This window comes from Lampetra fluviatilis, chromosome 6 (genome assembly GCF_964198595.1).
Source record: "Lampetra fluviatilis chromosome 6, kcLamFluv1.1, whole genome shotgun sequence".
Lineage (NCBI taxonomy): Eukaryota > Metazoa > Chordata > Hyperoartia > Petromyzontiformes > Petromyzontidae > Lampetra > Lampetra fluviatilis.
Genome location: NC_136280.1, coordinates 9,862,875 through 9,890,336, shown reverse-complemented (window position 1 = coordinate 9,890,336; position 27,462 = coordinate 9,862,875). Strand labels below are relative to the sequence as shown.

General features: G+C 43.5%; 1 protein-coding gene across 4 annotated transcripts in view; it reads right to left on the bottom strand.

The window, feature by feature from the left end:
* The window catches only part of LOC144933141 (huntingtin-interacting protein 1-like), a 124,627-nt gene that overhangs the window by 85,426 nt on the left and 11,739 nt on the right, over nucleotides 1-27,462 (bottom strand). Inside the window, exon 1 of one of the 4 annotated variants that reach the window (XM_078857729.1) lies at nucleotides 7,413-7,900. The exons of the other annotated variants lie outside the window; for them this stretch is intronic. Within the exon in view, the coding sequence (XP_078713855.1) occupies nucleotides 7,413-7,430 (18 nt within the window). The 5' untranslated portion in view covers nucleotides 7,431-7,900. Of the gene's footprint in view, nucleotides 1-7,412; nucleotides 7,901-27,462 lie in introns of those variants that run through there. 4 annotated transcript variants of the gene reach the window in all.

Genomic DNA, 27,462 nt, shown 5'->3' with positions numbered 1-27,462 from the left:
TGCCTCCAAAACGTTGTGATTTATTATTTTATTTCTATTATTATTTCTATTATTTTCTTATTCACTTATATTTACCTACGTGACTTTCCTGAAAAAAACCTAAGAGTATGAATCCTTGCAGTCACGAAAGCTTCAAATCTAGAATTAGAAACATGCGTTTTGAGTATTTGGCTACTATCAATTTCCACATGATAAGCTACTTCGTTGAGCTATCATTTGTGGTCAGGTCGCTTCTCAAAGCGCTATACAGCTCAGTGGGCCTTACCTGGTAAATAAAACATTGTTTAGTTTTATTTTAACGATGGTGAACCCATTTATGCTGTTGCATGGACAGAGGTGGGGATATTTAAGAAACTTGCCCCATTGTTTTAACTGCCGCGCTGGGATATCGATCTAGAGACCTCTGGATAGCAACTTCACTGTGCTAACCATTACACTCAGGCAACACCCCATGCAACAATGTATCAAATCAAAAGCACATTACTGAATAATTCTCCTGAGTTTGAGCTATGGAGACAAATACCCAATACGAAGCAAGACCCACTTCAGTCCCTCTGGTATTTTAAATGCATTCGCAAAACTGTATTTGTGCAATGTCAGCCGATATTAGGTCACACAAACATCTAGTCTGCTTCAATGGCCCGACATTAAGGCTGTCAGGAAATGAGGACATACTTACAGCACTGCAAAACACTGCCACCGTTGCTTCGCACACAACAGCATAGAAACGTAAGATACTAGCAATTTGTCGCAAGATTGTGTTGAGTAATAGCAGGAACCTCAAGGATTTCTGGAACTCCCCTCCTAATGGGGCAGGGATTACAGCTTCCATGCATGTATCATAAACTGATGTTGAAATCACTTCCTGCAGATACACGGAATTTGATCTTTCCCACAACTGCGATCGATTCAAACATAATTGACTTAACGGCCGTTGTCATTGCATCCCCTTGCTGCCGATCATTGAGATTGTTTGACCATACTTTACATTGGTCAGTGCCAATTTAGAAGGGGGACCGGTTCAAATATCACTCGCCCCTAATGTTAGCCATGGTCTTGGAATAAAACTCAGGTCGTCAGGTTTATAGCCGGGCACGCCAACCACTGCGCCACTGCCGCCACCACAAAAATATAACTATGAACGTATATTTAGACAATGAAATGCTCTTCATTTTTGGTTGATAGTACATTGCATATTTTTTTATTTTAAATGTTTAAATGCATATACAGCATATATGAGAGACATACATTATGCAGACACTCAATTATTCAATCATCGCTCCGCACAACCGCTCTATACAAACAGAATTGTCCATAACCCATCTCTATGTAATATTAATAGCATATCCAGCCATCATAACATGACATGTTGGCTGACTTTACTTCGAATAAGACGATTGTGTATGCAGTAAATACAGAGTAAACAGAGTAAAATTATTTTAAATTGCAATCAAAGACAAAACCAAATTTCAGAAATATCAACTGCCAACTTGTAATTGTGGACATACAGATAACAAGCAGAATGTGGTGAAAAGCATTTCCAGATGTTGTCATCACTACAAACCCTGCATTACATTGTCGTAATTTACAACAACAACAAAAACTGCTACCATCCCTCTAAAGAAATGCAGGATAGTGTTAAGCGCCCCTGCATGATACAAAATGAATTAATATGACAATAATCAATACCGTGACGCCAACGTGTAATAGCAATACAAAGTCGCTTGATCTTTTACAGCTACACAAATAGGCAGATGGTGTGCTCATTTCCGTAATGACCCCATGGTGCCTTTCCAGAGAGCTAAGGTGGAGATTGATTGGAATAGTTACTAGCTGAAAGTGAAATAATCACCACACTTCCCAATCATCAGAGCAGCAAACTAGATATGAACAGATGTGATGAAAGGTCTATTAAGATATTTGGTCTGATTCACCAATCGAGTTCCCAGCTTAACTGTGTGCAGAGTACAAAGTGCTGTTGACCCCATTTTACACAAAGGTCTAACTTTGTATGAGTCATGTAAAGATTAATGCATTTAAATAGACTGTACACTCACAATACAGACCATCACATGATTTGCATAAAAATACATTATTGACAATTTATGCAAATGTTACCCTTCATCCAAATGGAACAAACCAGACAGAACAGAATGAGACAAAAAAACGATTCTTGAATCAGATCGTTACTCTGAATCTTAAATTCATCAAATTACAAATAGGGGTGGAATCATTGTAGGCAAACTCATTATGGACAATGCAACTGTTACTTCATTCTTCCCTTCCACTGAAACTTCACAGCAGCGATACGAAATAAAAAAAACATGCGAAAATTACAATAAAGTACTACGTAATCCTTGCTTTCCATATAGTTATACACGGGGATTAAATTCTCCCTGGCTATTTCTTGGGTGGATGGTAAATTGGAGGAGGCACGTGACTAGATGCTACAGCCAGTGCGGCGCAATGAGTGCATACATATTTTCTGAGTCACTGACTCAGATACAATTTTTTGCTCTGTAATGCAATTATCAATTATAATTCAGCGATTCAATGCTGGACAGCAACTCGATGCTCAATTGATGACACTAAGTACGTAATTGTGAATTGAATCATTAATTAAAATATCTGTTTAGTTTCACGATGGATGCATGAACAACCAAATACAAGCCTCTCTATGCAATATTACATGTGTGCCGTCCTAAAGAACACTGCATACATAACTTCTAAAGGTGTCAGTTTTGTACCAGTTTAAAAGGGTAAAAACCTACTACTATATTTTGCCACTGGTAAAAGAGATCTCATAGTATACATAACTTCATCAGTCTATTGCAAAAACAAACAGCCCTGGGTGAAATAGGCAAATCATAGAATGTCGTCACAAAACCTGTTCAAATTAAGCTCAATGCATTTGAAAAATGAAAGGTGCATGACTTTTTCATACAAATTAAAAAAAAAATCCCAACACCCAACACTAGCCTGCATTCCAATTGCCTGAAACAACAATGGATGGATCACGGAGACCTGTGCAACTTCGAAACCCGTTGGAATGCTTGGTGGCCAGGAGATGGCATGAGAGCAAGTGTGTTTGTGAACCTGTCCATGCAGACTTCGAAGTATTTCCCTCATTAGCTGTAGGTGATGGGTACTCGGGTTTTCTCACGGATACAAAATTTCCAGAAAACGGAATTTCTCAAACATCCCAATGGAGGAAAAAGGGTCTTAAGACTTAGCGAGCCTTTCCTAGATAAATAACATGTCATTTGCGTATTTAGCAACATACTCTTGAGGTCCTGTGTCACAAAACCGTGGAATCACTCGCCACAAGCATTTAAATAAAGGTTATCGTCATAGCATCAACATGAGTTTCATGTGCATAAAAGGCCTATCACACAGGAAGCACATGTATGTTGAGGGTCTTTCGCACGTAATATATGTATTTTGTGTTCATGAATTTTAATTCCAACTCATAAATTACACCCCTTTGTAAATCCACTGCTGGAAGAATGCCACACCGTGTCGATTGAGGGGAATGTTTGACCACACTTTATTCCACGCTAATCGGTGCGGGTTGGTAAAGGGGGTGCGCCCAGAACTGGTTAACACATTCCTGCAGAGGGAGCTGGTAGGAACGTTGGGTTGCTCGGTCAATGGCCAGAGTCAACGGCGGCGTGGTGTATTCCGCAAATATGCCCGACTGTGAGGGCGGGCACAAGCCTGCGTGAGTAGGTTAAACGTTGAGTTTTATAAGGGCACCACGGGGTGGCCAGCCCCTCCCCACCCAGCCCCCACCCCTCCCACCCCCCACCCAGCCCCACCCCTCCCTCCCCTCTCTACCCAGCCCCACCCCTCCCATTTTCCATGCACGACAGACGGACACAATAATCCCCTGTGGGCTGGTGTAACCAGGAGGTTCCTACCAGTAAAATATCACTTTCTGCTGGTGTTTTCTTTAGCTGGGAATCACTCAAGTTTAAAACGTAACATTTTTATTTAGCCATTGACACCACAAAGATATACTTCCTTAATTTAAGTACAAGCTAGATTTCATAATTTATCTTGAGTTCCTACTTCACTTAAGTCACACACAAGAAAGAAAAAAAATAGATGACAACACAACTTAAACATTGGTTTTACTGGTCCACACAACAGGATGACAAATCATGTATATACCTGGATTCTGCCATGCTATTCCAATGTGCCGTTGTCTTCAGATATATTTAAATAGCTTTTGTAACGTTACATTCCAAGCCACATGAGAGATTATGTCACACTACGCATGTTTGACATCATCATGACGTCAATAGCTTGGCTGGCAAGGCAAATCCTATTAGCGCTGTTTTTTGTCGCCAAGATTTTGGTCAATTTGGCTGTATTTCTCTCGGCCAAGTCCTTAACAGCAACACAACTTTATACTCGAGTTTTTTTTCTTCATATTGGATGTTTGTAATAGTTATTAAGCCCCATGCGCCCTGCCCACTTTCAACCTTGGCCGGAAAACTTTAAAAGGTGCACAAACACAACTCCAGAGAACAATCACAATTTCGGGAAAAATTATATTGATACTTCAGCGTACGAGCATGTTAAGTCTATTTAATAAAACTAATGTCAACGCCGTCATCTGGCGGTGACACGGCCTAGCGGGAGCGGGTTCACCGCTTGTTGCACAGGTTCACAGTTCGAATCCAGCAGCCGCCCCAATTAATACTGCAGATGTAGTGACCGTAAAAAATTGCACCGTCTGCTTCATAGAATGAAGATTTGTTTACACGCAGCATATTCACAATAAAAACGCGCACACACGCGCAAATCAACAAAATGTATCATGGGTCAGAATCAGATTTAAATCTATCATCACAAAATGAATGTATTGCCAGATAATGCAAGTGATTGGGTAAAACTCAGGTCATACAATTATCACGTAAGGAAAGTTATCAAACGAGTCTTAACTTTGTCACGACAATCATGCGAGAATTTACGCGATTGGGTGCAATAGACCAACATTTAAGGGGAGTCTCGATGAGGCGCAAGTTGTGTGGGAGAGCAAGCCATTGCCTCGAGTCAATTTCCACACGTGGAGCCACTGTACATGTGGGCCGTCAAATCGCCGCCCCGAGGACCTGGTATGTGAATTTCAATTTGCAGGGAATATCTTCCGTGTCCGATTGTATCCAAGAAAACAAAACCACATTTGATATTCCAGCAATTAATCTGCTTTTCTGCTTTACTAAACATAATTTGACCGCAACTAACAGGAAGCTAAACTCATTAAACCCGTTTTAGTCACCTAAATAATTCAGCATTTAATCCATTTAAAGGATACGTCTTTATCGACACCATAATGCAAGCAAATTATGTGTTAACTTTCGCAAGATGTCTTACAAATCAATAAACATTAGCAGATGAATACATTTTCACTCAATGGCTTAACACTCTTAGAAAGGTATTTATCAAAGGGTTTTTTAATGCTCTTTATAATCTAATGACAATATGAACTGGTGCACAGCAATACATTATTCAAAAAGGGGTCATGATAGAGTAAAGCATGTACCACAGTCAAGCAATTACCACGTTGACAATACATTGTATCTGTCCAAATTAGGCCTTTAAAACATGTATAAAGGGAAGAGAGATAACTGAAAAAAATTAAATGCCACCTCACCATCAGCTCTTGAAACGAACCTTTTTTAAATTAAACCAAACAAACCTTAACCTAACCTACATGTGCCCGATACACCATGCGGAAATTAGTCATTCGTACGGCAGGAAATGTAAAACCCAAGATGCTTTTACAAATTCGGTACAGACTATTGAATGTGAAAAAAACACACGCACATTTTTTGCTTCAAGCACAGATGCCAGGCAGTGGGAGAGTGAGAAGTCTGGACAAACACTATCACTTCGTTTTCAGGACGCGTGCAAACATTTCACATCCCTTCGCCACATGCTTTCATATCCGGTTGCGATATGACCATGTCATGAATTATACAGTGTAGAATAATAACTATTGCGAGGATGTGGTTGGATTACTGTGGTGGGGAACACAATTCCTTCAAGAGGCAAGCAGTCCAAAACCCACAGAATCCCAACCCCCAAGTGTGACCGACCCAGAGTCGCACGTAGTACGCGTTACTCATAACCAATGTTAGATTATCAACTATGAGACACAGCGTGCTGGATCCAGCAAGGTGGCTTTCCACAAGCAGGATCCACATGCATGTACAACACCAACATTCAAATGGTCATTGTAAATATTCTTTATTATTTTTAAAAAATAACACTGCAGATTTTTATTGGAGGTAGCACAAATTGAAATGGCTCTGAACCATTAAATACAAATACTGTGTTTTAGATTTGTTCCTCCTTATCTGTTGTGTCTTGTGGGTCATTCAGCCCACTGCACATGAGCCTCTGTAAACATTTCTTGCTGCCTATGCATTATGCATCAAATAAAGGCACAGCCTTGAGCGGTGGTAGTACCAGCTGCCTGTTTTAACTCGCACAGCTCAGGTGACGGACACGCCACAAGGCAGCCACTGAAATCAGACCAAGCAACAAGAGACCACGCGCGGGTCTCCTCTGCAAACAAACGTTGGGCGCACATTTGTTGCACGTGCCTGGTGCTTCTGTGTGCAGATGTGTGTACCGCCGTGTACAAAACGTGGGTGGCAACGGTGGCCAGCAGCACCGCGCTACGGACCCAGCCACCCCGAGTTCGATTCACCGTTCAGTTCAACGCCAGTTGACGATTCATCTTGAGCCGGTCGAACCAGGGTCGACCTCAGCCTCAAATGAGTACCTGGTGCGATGTGTAAACATTGCCACTAGGGTGTGATCCTGGCCACCCAGCCCCCTTGTGTGCCGTTCGTTGCCGGCCCTCATATCAGGTGCTATCTCTCTGAACGTCACTTGGCACCAAATTTATGTTAAGGCTATCCGGGGGTGTTGGGGTGGTCTTTGCGTACAACACCAAATATGTGTTTGTAACTACTTGTATTACTTTACTCCGCGCACAAAATGCGGAGAAACAATCTTAAGGATGAATGGTATGGAATTAAGCACGCCCTTTAATGTGCGTCCATGTGCGGGGGTCTTGTACAATGATGCACGCGACGTGATGTGGTTGGATCTCCGATTGCGTGTTTGCGTTAGGCGCACGCACGCAGGTTCCCGTGCAAACGTCGCTACAAGAGGAAGAAGAAGAAGCAGCAGCAGCAACCGCTTTACCGGCCCTAACGCAACGCTGTTGTGAGCCGCCATAAAAAAAACACTCTCAGGCTCGATGTGCAATCGGCCTGTGGTTTAAGGCAGAACAAAAGGCATGCTTCCACCCCCCCCCAACCCCTGACACAATCGCCAGCCTTTAAAGGGCGTTCAGCTGAACAGGACAAACAGCAGTAGTAGTAACTTACCAGCTTGTGATCCGCCATGGCATGGAAACTCGTACAGTTCTCCCGAGCCGACACCCATGCGCCGTTGATGCTCGCTTGCAACTTTTCTCGAGCTTATTCCGCGGGACTTGTTGAGTCACTGGCAGCCGTCAAGTAGCTCGGCCCGTAACTGGATGTCTGTTGTCTCTGGTTTTTTTGTGGTCCCGTTTTTGTTTCCTTTCTTCTCTTTTGCAACGTCCGTCCCCCGTTAAATAATCACTCAAATGGCTGCACACGTAGATTTAGGCAGAGCCAGCCAAGCAGCATGGCTTGACTTGCTGCTCTCTCTCTCTCGCTTTCCTTTCCCCTCTCTCTCCTCTCTCTCTTTCTCTGCACGAACAGCTAACGGCGCTGGCGCTCTCTCTCTCATACGCGCACGCTCCACAAGCAGAGACACCCCCCCCTCCACCCGAGCGCACACCCACCGCTGCCCCTGCTGTGTGCATGTACCACTCATCCACGAGCACGCACGCACACAATGCCTGCGACTAACGGTGCAACCATAATGAGCCAAAGACTGGGGCCAGACCCTCCCTCCCTCACTCCTCCCTCCACCCACCCCACCATCCCCCCCCCCAAGAGAAGAACGCCTCGCTTTGTGGCCGCACGCAGAAAAAGACAGAAGGCGCAAAAGGGAAATGGCAGATCAGCCGACAGGCTGTTTCCTCCAAGGGCCACTGACTGATGGCCTCTATGACCCGGGGAAAGCAATATACACACAGACACACGTACGTAGAGACATACGCGTTGCATTCACAGACGTAAAATGCACGCACCCATACAAAAATGCCGCGCGTCCTATAAATGTAAAGTCTCGGCGCCGTTTTTAAGATTTTCAGCGATTAATTTCCGAGCGGTTGTTTTCTTACCATTGCTATTCCAGCGGTCTTTCCGTGTGGCCCCAGGGGCAACTCTCATCCTCAGATATTCCTCTCTCTTCAAGAGGGGTAGTGCACATGCTGCACCTTATGTTCTAATTCCATCGATCCATTCGGGTGCCTCGATTCAGTTAATCAGGAGAGCACCCTCCAGCGGACACGCAAATTAATTACTCTTCCAAGCTGTCGTCCAAAATGTATTATTTCAACAACTAAGGATGAATAAACACATACGTTTTAAATACAGGCTGGGCCATGCTCCTATTTATATGACACTGTACTGACAGTGGTACAAATTCAATTGACGTTTCACATATACCTCTAACGTAAGCTTTCGACTCCATTTACCAGATTGCGATTTTTAGTATAGACGTTGCTACTTGAACTCTTGATTACAATTTTAGAACCATTTATTCCCAGCAACAACTTTCACCAACTTTTCATGGAGCCACAAAGGGCACCGCTTGTATAAAGTATTCTGGATGAAATAAGATTTGTTAACTTGTCCACCTTTACAAATTCCAGTAGCAAGGAGGGAGCATAACTAGATCAAGCTTAGGTCATTTGCAAAAGCACCAAACAACAGGGCCAGTGAGGTTTCTGTCAGCATAAGAGATACACAAGTACATTGCTAACATGTTTTTGTGACGTTTCTCTCTGTAGGTGTGGGGTTTTCTCCAGGTATTCTGCTTTCTGCAAACAAGCAAAAAATAATTCTAGATTTGAAGCTTTCGTGACTGCAAGGATTCATGCTCTTTGGTTTTTTCGGTAAAGTCACGTAGGTAAAACAATTAATAAAATAAAATAAATGAAAACAACTAAATTAAATCACGACGTTTCAGAGGCAACACAAGCCTCCCTCAACAAGCAAAAAATACTCAGAGAAATTGTAAATGAAAAGATAAATCCCAAGCAACGACCTCCCAGAAAAAGTACCGAGACTCAGCGAGTCTTTTCTGGGTGAAAACAGTCACGCAAAAACAACAAGTAAACTCCACGAACAACCACACTCATTTTTCGATTTAAAGCTTTCATGACTGCAGGGATTCATATTCTTGGTTCTTTCGGTAAAGTCACGTAGAAGGGAAAGAATAAAATAAATAAAATAAAACAATCAAATTCTCGCGACGTTTCAATTGCAACATCACCTGATGACGATTGCTTGTGTTGCAATCGAAACGTCGTCAGAATTTTATTGTTGAATTTGTATTATTTTATTATTTCCCTTCTACGTGACTTTACCGAAAGAACCAAGAATATGAACCACTCATATTTAATCATACATTTTTAAAACCTAAATTAAACACATCTCATTCGCAATACATAATACATGATGTCCACGTTCATTTACAGAGCTAAATTTTCAGTTGACGTATGCAGCTAAAATGAGGAGAGGGTCCCACTCTTGCATTACATTAGCATTTTATAATTGTTTTAAGTTCGACATTCGACCGACCGCACCTCCGATTAGCATAGTTGGCTACATACAGTGCGAAAGAAGTTCAACATACATACATGTGCCCTCTGAAAAAACAGGGATAGCTCAAATCTCGTTCAATGTAATATACGTTCAAAATGGCCCTCCACACTAATGTGAAGTTAACGATAGGGTTGTACGCTCCAAGGGATATGCAGACGACGTACCTTCACTCAACTGAAATCTCCTCCATAAGCATGAACACGTTTTCCCGTAAAAGATAAAAACTAATAATTGAGAATGAATTCTGATTTAAAGCTTTCGTGACTGCAGGGATTCATATTCTTGGTTCTTTCAGTAAAGTCACGTAAAAGGGAAATAATAAAAATATACAACAATAAAATGTTCACGACGTTTCGACTGAAACACAAGCAATCATCATCAGGTGTGAAAAAACACAGCAAGAAACGTTGTGAGAATTGTATTGTTTTATATTTTTATTATTTTATTATTTCCCTTCTACGTGACTTTACCGAAAGAACCAAGAATATAATTGAGAATGAGTTATAGAATAAACAGGTTCACCTATAGGCTAAAGAATAAAGCTGAGCATGAGCTCGCACACTGTGACCTCGAGTCAGCAATCCCAGCTACGGCTAACAATGGCAAGTGAAATCTGAACCAGTCCTGGACGCTTCCACCACCCCCAACTCGCTAGGACGACAACTATCGTGGGGTATGGTCAAAATCCGCCACGACCACCAACATGCGGAGGGGCACCTTTCATTTGTCAGTGGACATGACGTACGAGGGCTGTCAATAAACTAGATCTGAAGTTTTCGTGACTGCAGGGATCCATACTCTTTGGTTCTTTCGGTAAAAGTCACGTAGGTAGAAAATAAAATAAATTAAATCACGACGTTTCGGAAGCAACACAAGCGTCCGTGACTTTACCGAAAGAACCAAAGAGTATGGCTGTCAATAAATTCGGTTGAAATTTAGTTGTTTAATTTATCGTTCTACGTTTTAACTAAAGAAAATTGCTTTAAAATGCCTCGCATATATATACACACACATACAGTTCCCTGCAGACAGTACGAAATTATTTATACACTGTACCAGTGGTACAGAAGCAGAAACATTCACAAGACCGAGCATATAAACATTCTAATCACTACCATCATCTGCAGCAACTCCGAAGCTTTATAAATATTGGAGATAAAAAAGGCGAACATTTTCCTCAATGGTTATCACTTAGCAGTGGGCACCATGGGCCTTTTCAACAGAAAATAAACACCAAATTCCACAAGAATATTCATCATTATAATAACAACCTCTTGTGGTTAAATTCCCCAAAAGAAAATTGCACTGTTTTTACATGTCCCTGTACTTTGATCATTGACTCGCACAGATTTCAGCCAAATTGCTTTCACACTCTTCGCACGAAGAGGCGTTCAAAATGTCCAAATGTAAAATGTTGGCCTCCACTCGCAGCAGTCAATGACCCCGACTGTTTGTTCAAATGTGTACTTATGTTAGGCGTACATGCTTTTTAAACTGTGTGTTCCTTTTTAGCACACTGGGGAAGTCTGTCTACTACAAAGGCTTTTCTTATTGACTCACTATTCCATGTGAATTATGTCTGACCATAACATCAGGCTTGAAATGAATAATATATACGGGTAAAATATAACCATTTGAACACCACTAAGGAACGCGTCCTTATCACCAGCTAATGAACAGATGGTTATCCCAACGATGATGTAATGCCCTGCGGCACACAATACAGCTTAGTGTTGTCAAATGTATGTCCACTACTCAAGGCACACCATCTGTATAGTCAATGACTGCAACAACACGCTATCGATTGCAGACTTACAGTTCCAGATTCAATCTTCATTGGTGGTTAGAATGAATGGTACTTACGTTTTTTTCTAAACCTCCGATTTTAAGACCGCATATCTGCTAAAGAAATGTACCAAAAAGACTAAAATATTTACATACTGTAATGAATTCTAGAGAAAAGCAAAAGCATGTAAGGCCAATGCCAAACACAGCATCTCTCCAAATAGCTGTGATACTACAATATTTAGATGTACAGTGCACTAGTTTATCCATGTAAGATATGCTGAAAGCAGGCAGGTATGCAGGCAGATGTCAGGGTGCTGGCATGTGGAGATTCCATCGATCCATCCATATTCAATCGCTATTATGGGCTCTACAAAATGTCTCAATCAACTAAATGGCACGCGCTCAGCCGAGAGCGAGGACATTTTTGAGAATTAAACTGACAACAGCACGAGCACAACTCATTGCTTTCCCCCATAAAACCGACCACACGCCGAGACCAAGACTCTTTGCTGCGAGACCCAAAAAGTGGCACGTTATTTGTCATTTAGCTTCACAGCTGAAGGGGGAAAGCCCCTTATCACCACCGGCTTTCACACGTGCCCGTGGAAACTAAGGGCAGTATTAATAAATCACGTTTTGGCAGAGGTCGCAACCGGGTACCCGATACCCGTACCCTACCCGATACCCGGCTACCCGTACCCAGCCGGGTACGGGTAGCCGTTTGCGACCCTGGTGCGGCCGGGTACGGGTAGGCCGTGAGTCACTGGTGAGTAACCGTTTGTCACTCATTTCGGGTAGGGTACGGGTACGGGTAGGGAACGGGTACCCGTACCCGGCTAGGTACGGGTACCCATTTGCGACCCTGGTGCGGCCGGGTACGGGTAAGGAATCAAAACCCGTTTGCGACCTCTGCGTTTTGGACAAATTTGGGGGGGAAGGGGGGGACATATTGCCCTCATGTTGTGGAGCTCTTGGCAGCCGCAGCACAACAGGCATTTCTGATCAGCACTTCTTGAAAGTGCCTGCAAATCTAACATTGAACTCATTTGTTGTATTAAATTTTAACGCATTTGTAAAAATATAGAAATATTTGTCTGCCATGTGTATCTGGAGCATTCATCTTTCACATTGAAAAAGATCTTCAAAACCCTGAACATATAGAAATAGCATTCCATTTTCTAACAGAAGGCAACGATAGCTTGCTTTTTTCTCGCATTAATAAGAATGTGTAATTGTCAAGGTTATTAATATGCAAAGAGATTTTTTTTATATACATGTAATATGGATAATGCACTCTAACCACACCAGTCTTGTAATGGAAATGAATGGCAATGATACATTTGTTCAATGACAATCCTTATGCACATGCATGCATCAAATCCTGTGTGTAAGAATCAATTATTACGATTGATATGCATCGAATGCAAATGGTTACCATAACCCCTGCAGCCACAAGAAGCAATGTAAACACGTAATCATTCATTCCTGAACCGAATCATAACGATTCATGAAATCGCAAGGGGCCAAGTGAGAATCGTTACAGTACTCATAAGTCACTATTGTTTACTTTTCATGAAAAGTAAAAGTACACCTGCATATGCCTGCATGTTTGTTGGAACTCTAAAGAGAGCAAGACTGGGAATGTATCCCACATGGATTAAGGCCAACTTGAAGTGTAAATGACAAAACATACAGCTTGGTAAAGGATGCTATGTTTGAAAACATGTCTTGCTTTAGTGACAATTGTAAGTGGTAGTTTTTTGGCATTTGTGCAATACAAACAAACAACACAAGCATACTAGTCTTCAATTCCCATTCACGTCAGTGATGTATATATCATAATAATAATAATCACCAGCCAAAATTAATACACCGCTGGATAAAGGTATCCCCAAACTGCCATCAGCTCACATGTTCGCACGATGCAACAATTCACCTAGCATCGACACACAAGCCTTTCCCATTGCTCCATCTCCGTAGCGGACGTCCTCTTGGGAGCGTTCCCTCCCTTAGATCCCTTCTAGCAATGTGTAATTATGTGTAGTGTACTAATTCACAGACACTAGTAGGAGGTACTCTCTCTCTTTTATTCCGGCCTTGACAGCCTTAGGGGATAACTACACACCGGGTCGGGACAGCCAACATGCTGCCAGACCCACAGCTTGAAGAGGGCAAAGATCACGACGACAACGGCACGACGAGTCCCATTCCAGATCGCAACCGCCCCGACTGTAAGTCGGAGCTCGCCTTTTATCCTCCCCAGCGTGGCCAGGCTCCGCCCTCGGCACCGCACACCTCTAGATCCCCCAGAAGGCTCCGTGCCTTGCCCACAGGTCCAACTGGTAGAACAGGCTGCCACCCCTAATTCCATTGGCTACCAATCTCCCAGCGGCATACGCTACAGTGACTCATTCAATGTCACTACATATGTATGTTGAACTTTTTTGGCACCGTACCAACCGCGCTAAAACGTGTGCCGTTATAAATATTCAGAACGATGTATTTGACGTGTGCATGTTCTCTGATCCATGCATTTATTTTCCTGTCTATAAGTCATTCCACGCACTCAATGTCTAAGGCCATTAGAATTATTGGCCCAAACCCATCTCTGACCAACATGTGCTGAAGAAAATAAATCGCTTCTGTATTTACTGCTGAAAAAGTTTGACAAAGCTCATGTACAGAGGACTAAACTTTCCAAAATAAGTTATTTCTTCTCGATATTTGTTCAGCAATTAGCTAGCAGAAGGTTACAGCTTAAGAATTATGTTTCTTTTATATTTTAAAACATAAATGTAAAACACTCACTCCAGTCTCAGCATGAATATCATAAATGCAGCTTCTATTTCAAGCACTCACTGCTGCATTCACGGCCAATTATTAACAAGACGTCTACCACAACAGACATCTGCAAGTGATTGCTTAGTGCTCATCGGTCATGAGATATAATACTCATACACACTCCCTCGAATCCCACACTGCCGTTTCTATTTCTGTGTGATCACAAATGCACAGGACTGAATTTGTTTAAAACCAACTTCATCACTTAATATGGTTCAGTTATAACACTGGTGTCGGTAGTAGGGTTTTCACCGTGAACAGAATACATTTTTACTCCATTGCACATGAATGCTACGTTCAAAAACAATGCTTAAATAATATCATTCTTAATTTTGGAGCTTTCGTGACTGCAGGAATTATTCTTTGGTTCTTTCGGTAAAGTCACGTATAAAGATAAAATAATAACTTAAATAATAGCATACTATGACGTTTCGATTGCAACACAAGCAATCATCATCAGGTATAAAAGAAATGGCAACAAAAATCTAACCAGAAAACTATAGACAGACATATAAGCAGACAGATATCACAAAGATACACAGAGAGGGAACATGTATCGGCACAAAGAGAGAGGGATCGTCTCTGTGACGAGGCCTTAAATATAGAGAGGGGGCGGGGGCGGAGAGAGGGAGGGGGCAGAGAAAAAATTAGCATATCAATGAGTGGACGACGACGTGGTACGGTACGCAAGCTTGAAAATTAGGAGAAAGACACACTAAAATTAAATAACCTAGCAAAATATCGAAATGTAATGTAATGCAACACAGAGAGTCGGTCAACACACAATTAACGCATAGCCTGGTTGATTACGTATTTCAAAGATTGCTAAGTTAGAATTTAAGTGTGAAAATTCCAAAGAGAGGACACAGGCAGAGAGAGAAAACAAAAAAACCAGAGAGATCATGTTTTGTCTTTGAAGAGTCACAAGTCACAATTATTTCACACTCATTGCACAGCAGAGGGGTTCAAATAGTTTTAGAGCATGAACAACTGTCAATTACCTCAATCATAATGGACAAATACAGGAGAACACCTCGTCCATGGCGACGTGGGAAGCCGATATTGCGGATTCAATTACATCGGCGAGGTTTTCCAAGATGTGACATTACAAGACAAAAAAATTGAAACATTGAGATAACATTTCAGTCCAACTGTCTTTTATCTAGTAGAAAATAATGCATAACAGGAAGGCATTCCGCAATGGCGATGGAAAAATCGGCCGATAGCCAGTATAGTACTACGGATAATTAATAGTATGACTGAACAATACAGCCTACATCTCTCGTCGAGACTAAGAGTCATGGGTAATTGAGTGGCGGGTAAGAGAGGATCTCCTCGATGGTCCTACCAAATATTTCATCACCAGTGGGATGTTTTCCAATTTATATTTGAGGTTGTGAAAAACTAAATGATTTCTTAACAATTCACACTGACCTCATGTTAATTAAGCTCTTTATAAATTCAAGATGTTTATTTAAAGTTGTATACAGTAAACAGTACATATTAACTGTAAAAGAATATTGAAGCATTAAGCTAAAATAATGCATTCGTTTGCTCGTAAATTTCCATTTAAAACCTTTTGACAGCCTCCATATAATTCGAGTTAGTTTCCTGTTATATTTGAATGAGGGGTAAAGTGTTGCCTCAGCAATTTCCCAAAACCCGACCTTTATTTAACTGTGTGTGGGTTGAAATAAACGTTGTATTTCTCCGGTTTCCATTAGTCTTCTGGTAATGAGAATCATATTTAGGGTAAATAATAAATACCTGGCATTATTCTAGCCCTTCGACATTATTTTATTTTCATACAATGCCTCACTTTTGTTGCATACGTTTGCTTCCATCACAAAACAAATGTGTTACCTCTTATGCAATGGTTTATGCCGAAGGTCTATTTTATTCTTTGTTTTTGCTTGCTGGTGCAGAACATGTAACATTAGGACATGCATACAGAACTCATGGCGAGAGTACATAGTTATATTTAATTCGTATAATATGATATATAAAAATGTAGCTTGTGCTTACATGTGTAATGCGGGCGTAAGCGACCTTCCGGAGGTGACGTCACGGGGGGTGGAGTCATGTGACGTGGGGGTAAGGTTCGGGGCTTTAAGCGGGTAAACCGGAAGGGGAAGGTAGTCGGGGTGTGAGCGGAAAAGAGTGAGGCCACGCGGGCAAGTGTGGAGAGGGGGGGCGCCGACGGCGATCGGGAGCCAACCCCGAAGATAAGAGGAAGCTGCGGAGTGGTGTGCAGCTGGGGAGGAGACAGCCAGGAGGGCTGCGTGTTAGAGGCAGCGGTGTGGCTGCCAGGAGGAGCTGCGGAGAGAGAGAGAGAGGGGGCTGCTTGTTAGAGGCAGCGGTGTGGCTGCCAGGAGGAGCTGCGGAGAGAGAGAGAGAGAGCAAGAAGCTGTGAGAGCTGCGGAGGGAGAAGAGCAGCAGAGAGTACAGCCAAGGGGGGCTGTGTGAGAGAAACAGCAGCGGAGCTGCTGTTGTGGATCGGGCCGACATTGGAGTCAGCACCGTGGAGAAGCTACAGAGTAAAGACAGCCGTGTGGGTGTACAGCACGAACCGAATAATAAAGGACACTGAGCCAGACATCGTGGTCCAGTCGTTTATTACACTGGTGTCGGAAGTGCAACGGCATGTCGAAACAAGTGAGGAAGAAAGTTAATCCGGCGCCTGCATCGGCTTCTTCGTCCGACGACGACGAACTCCCTCCAACCACGGATCCTGTTGGGGTGGTGGAGGAGAGCCAGGCTGAGGCGACCACGGGAACGGGAGTGGAGGATGTTGGCGCGGTGGCGGGTCCGTCGACATCATCAGACGCGGATCAACGATGGCAAGCGATGGCGGTACAACTGGAGGCACTTAAGGACGTCCTGGCGCATCTATGCCATCTCGTCGCGCCAGGGACGATGGATGATGCAAGTGGTGCTCCGCGGGCCGCCACGTTGCCTGTCCTGCCGCCGCCATTGCCCACGCGGCAAGAGGCCGCCATTTTGCGCGCTCCGTGGCGCCAAACCGCCATCTTGGCCACGCCGCGGGCCGACGCCATTTTGAATTTGCCATCACAACCACCACCATTGGAAGACGGCGGGAAGAGGAGTCGGAGTCGCCACCTTACAACGGTTAAAGAATTTTCCGTCGGTGGGGACTGGAGCGCGTTCGCCTGCCGCTTCTTGGCGGCGGTACGCACAGCAAGATGGACCGATGCGGAGGCTTTGGAGGTGTTGCCGACTCTCCTGGACGACGAATCTGTCCGATTCTTCCGTTCCATAGCGACCGATAAGAAGGCAACTTTATGTGGTGTTTTTCAAGAAATGGCCGATGCTTATGAGCCACCAGATGATGCGCATCGGCGATTCGCTCAACGACAACGAGCACCAGAGGAGTCGCCCGTGGCGTTCAGGGGTGCGGTGCTGGAGCTGGCCATGGCAGCTTATCCTGAGACGCCACAGGACCTGCTTGAGCCTCTCATATTAGGGAAAATGTTGGAGCTGTCTCGGGATCTAGGGATCCCCATGCCTGTGTGTGGGCATGAGAAGCTAACTTCCCGGATGGCTGCTAAGTGTCTCGATGCGCAATTCAACCTCCGTCGCTGGAAACAAGTGACGGCGTGGACGGGGGGGCCCGTCAAAGATGGGGATGCGCTGGGATGGAACCCTGCGCAGGCCGTCTATGTTCCGGATGACCGGGGCCCTCAACAACTGACGGCCGCCTCCGCTCCATGGACGGGACGCGGCGGGCCGAGACCGCGCGCGGTGCTACCAGAACGGGGCCGTCAGGAGGCGAGGCCTGCGCTTCGGCGCAACGAGGCCGAATGTTTCCGCTGCGGGCGTAGGGGCCACTACGCCAGAGACTGCTGGGCCCGCTTCCCGGCTCCGCCGCAGCAGGAGGCCTCGGCACCGGTCAAGTCGGCTAAAGATCCTCCGAAACAGGCCGGCCGTGACATTGCGGGGGACGAGGGGCCCTGTTCGGAGGACGCCTGCCAGGTCTGCGGGACCTTCGAGCCCTGCAGCCCTTCCGACCCAGCTGCGGGCACGGTCACAGGACAAGCCCAAGACTAACTCTTTAGAGATACGGGACGGCGGTGGACTTCCAGCTGCGACAGGGGGATTACCCCCTGTCGTTCCTCGACTTTCATCGCGTTCCCGTTCTGCGAGTGGGCCGCCGACCGTCCGGGACGGGCCGGCGACCCGCACACGTTCCAAATCGCTTACGTTTCGTTGATTGTTGCTGTCTTGTTATTTTTTTCTTACAGTTGTATTTATTGCATGCTTTTGTACGATCGTTGATGTTGATTGCGTTGTTGTTGTTCTTGCTGTTACATTATATGCTTAGTGTCCTTTAGGGGGGGAAGCTCGGTTCGCCGCATTACGATTTGCTATTGGTCAGCCGAGGTCGGCTGGGATTTTTCTACGGGGGAGGGTGGTGTAATGCGGGCGTAAGCGACCTTCCGGAGGTGACGTCACGGGGGGTGGAGTCATGTGACGTGGGGGTAAGGTTCGGGGCTTTAAGCGGGTAAACCGGAAGGGGAAGGTAGTCGGGGTGTGAGCGGAAAAGAGTGAGGCCACGCGGGCAAGTGTGGAGAGGGGGGGCGCCGACGGCGATCGGGAGCCAACCCCGAAGATAAGAGGAAGCTGCGGAGTGGTGTGCAGCTGGGGAGGAGACAGCCAGGAGGGCTGCGTGTTAGAGGCAGCGGTGTGGCTGCCAGGAGGAGCTGCGGAGAGAGAGAGAGAGGGGGCTGCTTGTTAGAGGCAGCGGTGTGGCTGCCAGGAGGAGCTGCGGAGAGAGAGAGAGAGAGCAAGAAGCTGTGAGAGCTGCGGAGGGAGAAGAGCAGCAGAGAGTACAGCCAAGGGGGGCTGTGTGAGAGAAACAGCAGCGGAGCTGCTGTTGTGGATCGGGCCGACATTGGAGTCAGCACCGTGGAGAAGCTACAGAGTAAAGACAGCCGTGTGGGTGTACAGCACGAACCGAATAATAAAGGACACTGAGCCAGACATCGTGGTCCAGTCGTTTATTACACATGCCTGACTGGCCACAAAGGGTAATCAAAGCTGCTTTATATTTGACTAGAGACGCTTAAAAATGCATTCACCTTTGTATTCTTATAATTCCTCATGTGAATGTACAATTGTATTGCAACAATAATTCGACAAAGTATGTCCTTCAAATCTGCACAAAACATTATTTAAAAAAATGGAGCAGACTACTCTGCTCTAATCAGAGCTTAGCATTCAAATTCATATCATAGAAACCACTTAAACATCTTTGGTGCTCAATATTTAATAGCCCAGGGGCTTGTGCAACATAGCACTGGCAAAAATACAATATACATTTCCAGCAGTGATGAAGCATGCATAGGCTGGGTAATAGAAGGCACGCATGTCCTCTCGGGATTCTCGAATGGGAATGTCGTTTTTAACTCTTTGTAACGTTTTGCTTCAAAACGAGTGGCTTGGTCATTATAGTTTGTCTGTGTCGCAAGTGGTTCTAGTCTAGGTCACGTGAAAATTAATTCACGATGGACTACAACAAATGAAGGGATGTATTGGCCAATTGGCTCACAGAATACCAGCTACCTGCAAAGTACGCAAAGCCCAGAAGGAGCTTACAAACAAATCCCGAGGAGGAGATGGCATACCCACTGAGCTCATCAAGGGAGTAGGAGACGAGGCTATTAAGATACTAACAGTTTTGTGCTAACAGATTTGGTCTAGTGGCGAGTGGCCCAGAGACTGGAAGCTTCCAGTATATACCTATACATAAGAAAGGCAACCCCAGAGAATGGTCCAACAACCGTACTATAAGCTCTCATATCCCATACCAGCAAGGTTTTGTTGAAGATTATTCAAGACTACCCGGCTTCGCCCGAGACTTGGATTCTTGTCTTGAATTAATACACGGCCTACGCGGAGGGTGGGGGGGGATGCGTGACGTCAGCAGGCACACTGCATAACACTGCAGCATGCGGGTGACATCACAGATGTGATGTCACCCGCATGTGATGTCACCGCTCACTTGCCGTGCAAAATATATCCATTATTGCGCCCCCCTCCCAAAATACAAAAGTCTATTTTCATACTTTTTGCTTTGTGTACAATCTGGAAGCTACCCACATGCCAAATTTCAAGTTTGTTGCACGTTGGGAAGTATGCTAAACATTTCGAACAGACACACATATTCACAAATTTCCCTTTTATATAGATAGAAAATGGAGAGCTATGTAGAAAGAGAACTACCAGATGTTCAAGCAGGCATCAGGAAAAGAAGAGTAACAAGGGACCAAATTGCAAACATCAGACAGATAATGGAAAGATCAAACGAATACCGGCAACAGCTGTAAATCTGCTTCATTGACTACAGCAAAGCTTTTTATTGTGTGGACCATGAACTTATGTGGATTACAATGAAGGAAATGGGAATGCAAACTCATCTTGTATGCCTGTTACGTAATCTATATGCCAACCAAAATGCAACGGTTAGAACAGAATATGGGGAGACACAAGAACTTGGCAGTGGGAAAGGAGTAAGTCAGGGCTGTGTACCATCTCCTTACCTATTCAATGTGTACAGTGAGCATGTTATACGAGAGGCAGGGCTGGATTCCATCGAGGCAGACTTAAAGATTGGAGGCAGAAGAATAAACAACTTAAGATATGTTGATGATACCACTCTACCAGCAAATAGCAAAGCTGAAATTACAACCCTGTTGGTAAATATTAAAGCTAGTGAGAAGGCTGGAGTCTGACTCAATCTCCAAAAGATGAAGGTGATGGCAACAGGACAACTAAACGCATTTAGTGTGGAAAATGAATCAATTGAAGTTGTGAAGAACTTTGTATTCCTGGGCTCCTTGATTGCTGAAGATGGGGAGTGTAGCCACGAGATCAGAAGGTTTCTAGTTCTCGGTAGAACAGCCACGTCACAGCTCAATAAGATATGGAGAGATAAGAGCATTACCATAAACACCAAGAGGCTTGTCAAAGCTCTGGTATTCCCTGTTTCCCTATATGGATGTGAATAGTGGTTGCCAAGATTGAGTGAACGAAAGATGATCAGCACATCTGAGATGCTACCTATACCAAGGACAGCCAAAATATCAAATATGTCTGTCCTGAGAGGTCAGTCAAACTCTCCAACTCGAGGCCTTATTCGTGAAGTACAAATTGGCAAACTTTGGACATATTATGAGGACCTCTGGACGAGAGGAGTCGGTCTTGCTTGGGAATAGAAAAGCTAGCAGGGGTGGAGGTCGACCTCAGAGGAGGTGGATGGATGACATCAAGGACACCACTGGCCTTAACACTAGCCCAGCTATGAGAGGCAGCGAGAGACAGGTGTGGATGGTGGAGTCTGGTGGTGGATATCACCAGAGGTCATACTTGACCTGACGGCACAAGGTGACAAGGTGATACCAGCTATCTAGTCTTTCAATATGATATTAATATCTGGCACACATTTTAGAACACAGTACCGAATTGCAGCACAGTTAAACTCCTCTTATCCACACCCATGTTCTTGCAAATCACATTACCCTGGGTCTCTCGAGTTCTCACAGAGTTAAAGATAATAAACTTAAAACTCATACATGTTTTCCTGTATCCCTGAATCAATCCACACACAATCCTATTTTTCGTGCGCTGACTCTCTCTTTAATCTGAACCTTCGCACAGATAAGAGGAATGATGCCGGAAGTAAAGGAAAAATTATTATATATATTCATGTTTTATTTACACATAACTAGGCAGATGAAATTAGTCATTTGCATGGTTAAACACAAAAACAGTCAACTCTCAATTATCCACGGTGATGGGGGGAATGGACTGCCTGTATTAAAATAAAACCAAATAATCCAAAACTTTAAAATAGGCTATAAAAAGTATTAATATGTTCCTTCTTAGAATGGGGGGTGAAGCCATAGAAACTGTCATGTTTTCATTGCTTCCTAAAATAATGAGTTTGCCAACGTGTTTGCGGCACATGGGCACTGAGTCATGTTTGACCCTCGGCGAGTGAGGAGCAGTTAATAGTTAAACCAGCTCGCATAAAGAATAGTTAATTTATAATATGGATATTCTGCCCATGGATAATCGATTGTAAAGTGCAATAGGATTTGTGACACTAGTGCATGTCCCACAACACCTCGCAAAAGAAGAGTTTCACTCGACATAAATATCAGCCTTACATATGGCATTGTAAAGCAACTCCTATGTCCATGTCCAAGTCTTATAGCCAAAGCACAGCCTGGGGGGAATCTGAACGGATGTCTTCAATCCACGCGCTGAATTGACGAAGTTCACAATGGTTCACAATGTGGTCCACAGCCTGATCACGATATCCACAGTCTTATTCCACTGGGCTTCCTATGGTTTCCCACTGGTATGTATCTGGTATGTATGTTGAACTTCTTTCGCACCGTACATAGCCCACCGTGCTAATCGGAGGTGTTAGGGGAAGGACAACAAGGTAATGCCACTATCAAACATGGGTGGTTTTGATTCGGTCCAGCAGGCCCCATTTTTTCCAAGGTCCGTCTAATCCAGGAGGGTTCAATGTCTGAATCGGTGATGATACATATAATAAGGATGTCGCTGTTTGTCCAAAGTTCAGCTGTATCACTTTTAGCTTCCGTTTAATAAAATGCATTTAAACGTGACAGCGATATTACAAGGCAGCTAAATTTCCAAGTGTAGTGTTCTTCATGGAGGCACACACTTGAACTTGGAGCCAACACGTTTATTTACTCAGCCCAACAGAGACCGGCTACTGAACATTTCACAAGTTAACTAGACCCCAACAGTGCAACTGCATAACAAGGTCAGTCAGGAACGTACTGCCGACCTTCCCATCTAGTATACGACCCACAGCGAAGACCGAAGAGCGATGACCGAAGACCGTAGGACACACCGACTTCCCCAGAGGGAGCCTCGATCGCTCTCCGGACCCCGGCTTGATGCCTCTGAGCGTAGCCTTGCCCCGCCCTCGGCCGCGCCCCCTTATGGATCTCTCCAGAAGCTTCTCGGCCCTCATCACGTGTCCCCCGAGCCCCCTTTCGAGCCCCCTCGCTACCTTGTCTCGGTCACGTGCCCTCTCGGGTTCACACAGAGTATCACGTCCTCACTTGCTTTTTCTCCGACCTTCACCAGAACTATGCCCCCTATGGCCCGCTTCCATGCCAACCCTATCTGGTGGCAGAGAGAGACTCCCGACGTGCATTTCCACTCTCGTGACGGTAGTTGGCGCTAACGCCATTGTGATCCCTTTTACACTATAACACAAGAAACCTGGAACTTTTACGTGTATTACAGTATATACAGGGTGAACCAAAAGTAACTACCTGATTTGTTTCGCCTATAACTTATGACGAATGAAATAAAAACAAACTCTACATGATCGAAAATTATGTAATTCATGGACATGCGATATAATTATGTATAAACCCCAGAACATGTGATTTTGTTTGTTGACAAAACCGCTAAGATGAAAATGAACTTGTTGATGAAGCCGCTAAGGTGAAAATGAACCCGGGATCTCACAACATGCTGCCGGTGTGAGTCGATCATATAATCCGAGTTCGAGTACAAACATTATTTAGCAGATTTGTAAAATGCGCAATCAGGGTTATTTTTATTTTTAAAAGAACGGTAAAATGTATTACGCACCTTCGACCAATATTGTTCCAAATTTGCAATGAAAAGCAACTTGCTACAAAACTGAATTTAGAAAAAAAATTAAAGTGCATCTAAATTAAATATAAAAACACATCAGGCATTACACATTAATACTAACGTGCACCCAACGTGGTCTCAGTTAAGACAATTCAACAAGACGACGCATCCTGCTTACTGAACCGCCAAAGAATGCCTGAGGTGGGACTGGTACCATTCTCAAGCCATTTGGGAAATGCGCGTCATGCGTCTTCTGTGCCATTTCTGTATTTAAACAGCATGTACTGTTGGCCGCATTAAAATGTTTGCCTCCAGCAGCTGAAATTGAGCCAGCAGCAAGTTAACCCTTGCGCAGTTTGAAACTGCCAAAGCTGGTGTTTTTATTTGTAAAGAATTTTGGTTTAAACAAAAGATAAATTAGTTGGTTAGCATATAAGGATATTTTAGAGATTCGATTTTTTTAATATATATTTAGGTGCTCTTGTAAACATCAGACTTGATATAAACACACTTAAAAAACATTAATAAAAAATCAATATCCAAACACATTTGGACCATTTTATAATATTGATACTGTTATAGTCTAATATTTAGAGAGAAAAAAACACTAAACTCCTGAAGGGATATATTGATTAAAGTGTTTTGGACATGTGTAATATTATATGTACATTTCTTCATATTTCATTGGCAGAGTCATTTCATACATTACGAGCCATGTAAATACTGCATTCTACTCACAAAAAGATTAGGCCAAGCAAGGTTTGTGGCTGACACCAAGATCCATGGAGCAAAGACTTCTCAACCACTTGTTATGGTCAGACCACCCTTCCGATTCCAGCTTTTCATGTTAACCAATGCACGTCACTCGAATGTAGTTTGTACAAAGGAGGATTGTTAAGAGTTTCCACCGTCCTGGAATTTCCGAGGATTAAAAGTGTTCGGTTTTTGTCAACTGAGAAATAATACACAACTCAAGGCGATGCCTATCACACACAGCGCTCCCCTCTGCTGGCACTGCGAGATGATATTATTCTTCCCATGATGTCCCATTGTTTTGTACCGCATGGAGTGGCAACCCTACTTGTGAGAGGGTTTGGGAGCTGTAAGGACAGAAGTTTGGGAAGCAATACACTGTAGCGATGTGTGGCCATTGACATAAAGAGCTTGGCTACAATCAAACGCCTCCTTATTAAGATAAATGACCCATGCAGCGCTTGGATTAGTGTAATCCTCTGGATATGTACACTTAATTTAAAACTATGTTAAACAGCCACCTGAGTACTAAAACCCATCCAGCAATTAATCTGTCACATTACAACACAGAACAAAATATATATTTGAGAACAACTTTCTTTTCACAATGGGACATTATTTGAGCCACTGCAGCTACGCAATTTTAAATCTAAATTGAAAACTCAATTCTTGAGAACTGCTTTTTGTGTTGAGTTTGCCATCCTTTCCTCGCACCTCCGATTAGCACGGTTGGCTACGTACGGTGCGAAAGAAGTTCAACATACAAGATGTTCACTACTTAAAATCTAATCAATCTGTCAAATAACTATGCACTTCCACATGGTGATATACAAGTAATGAACTCAACATAAAAGGTGTGTACTCGTTTCATAAACTGTACCTTTAAAATGCTGAGAGGAAACACTAACCTGAGCAGTTAGTTTATCCCTACTATGCATATAAGCACTTGACTGTCATATCTGTATTATAAATATGATAGGAGGAAATCACTGTGGTGCATGCCTACAGCAAGGGGTTAAATGTGAGCGTGAATGCTGCATTTATGGGATGGGCAATGATTAAAGTGCAATCATCACACAAGTCTAGATTCAGGTCTATAGACAAAGTGTGGATTATAAATAAGCAAATCCAATAGATTCACTTAAGAGTGTGATATCATGCTTATGTACTATATAAGCGACAAGTTGTGCTTTACAACATCGAACGTCATTTGCTCGGTGGTAAACCTAGCTATATCCAAGTGATCCTAATTCATTTTAGCAAAACCCAAATCACAATGATGTATTGCCATCATCATATCATCCAACTAAGTGGTACTGAAATAACAAAATCTCACAATCATCAATAACACTGCTATAAAAAGAAAAAATATCAATAATAGGCAACATTATAGGCAATGACCCTTCTTCACAACACATAGAGAGGCCAGAAAGGTGCTGAAATAGATAAACTTCAATTCTGACGACAGTAAAACATACAGGGCCTCGAGTAACTCTTGACCAACCCGACATGCTGAAAGGCACGCAGGCCAGGTTTCCTGTCCTGAAACTTCCATTTGACCAGTGACGATACAACTGCGTGGGCAGGACTAATGATATGATGTGGCACTATCGTGAATGTCTACACAAGTGCAACTCATACAAGTATATACTTATTAATAATCTATATAAATAAAAGGAAAATTTGTGAATATGTGTGTCTGTTCGAAATGTTTAGCATACTTCCCGACATGCAACAAACTTGAAATTTGGCATGTGGGTAGCTTCCAGACTGTAAACAATGCAAAACGTATAAAATAGACTTTTGTATTTTGGGGGGCAGGGGGAGCGCAATAATGGATATATTTTGCACGGCAAGTGAGCGGTGACGTCACATCTGTGATGTCACCCGCATGCGGCAGCGTTACACAGTGTGCCTGCTGATGTCACGCATCCCCCCGCCCCCACCCTCCGCGTAGGCCGTGTATTAATCCAAGACAAGAATCCAAGTCCCGGGCGAAGCCGGGTAGTATAGCTAGTACACCACTATAGATTACTTTAAATATGTATACTACTGGAAGCCAGACAGGATTTTCTGTTACCAATGGCCGATTCTATTGTCTGTACACTAGGCATACCAATGAGTATGAACAAGCAGAACAGCAGAGCAGCAGGTAACATACATAACATACAACAGAAGTATTCTGTAGGAACTCACATATTAAGCCACTTCTCATAAAGCCACCAGGCATGCCTTTCAATCCGTGACCTTAAATATAGTAATGTATTTGGCTTATTTTAATACTAGCTAACACTATAAGTTGCAATTTTCCATTATATCCCTTGGGGTGAAAAATAATTGGGGGAGCTTTTAAATTGTTCCTGGAGCAGCTGGATTTGGCAGCATATCTTACCAATATTCTGTCGGACACATGTGGATTGCTGGAATTATTATGCAAAACAAGGAGACTTATCCTTTAGTATTAAAACAAATTGTGTAATTATGTAATTAGCTTATAAGCCTTCCGGTTTTAACTGCTTCTTAAAAACGTGTTTTTGCTGGGAACATTTCTGCAATAGCGTGACTATCAATTATACAATGTGCATATAATGTGCAGCAATTAAAATGTTTCTTTTTTTTA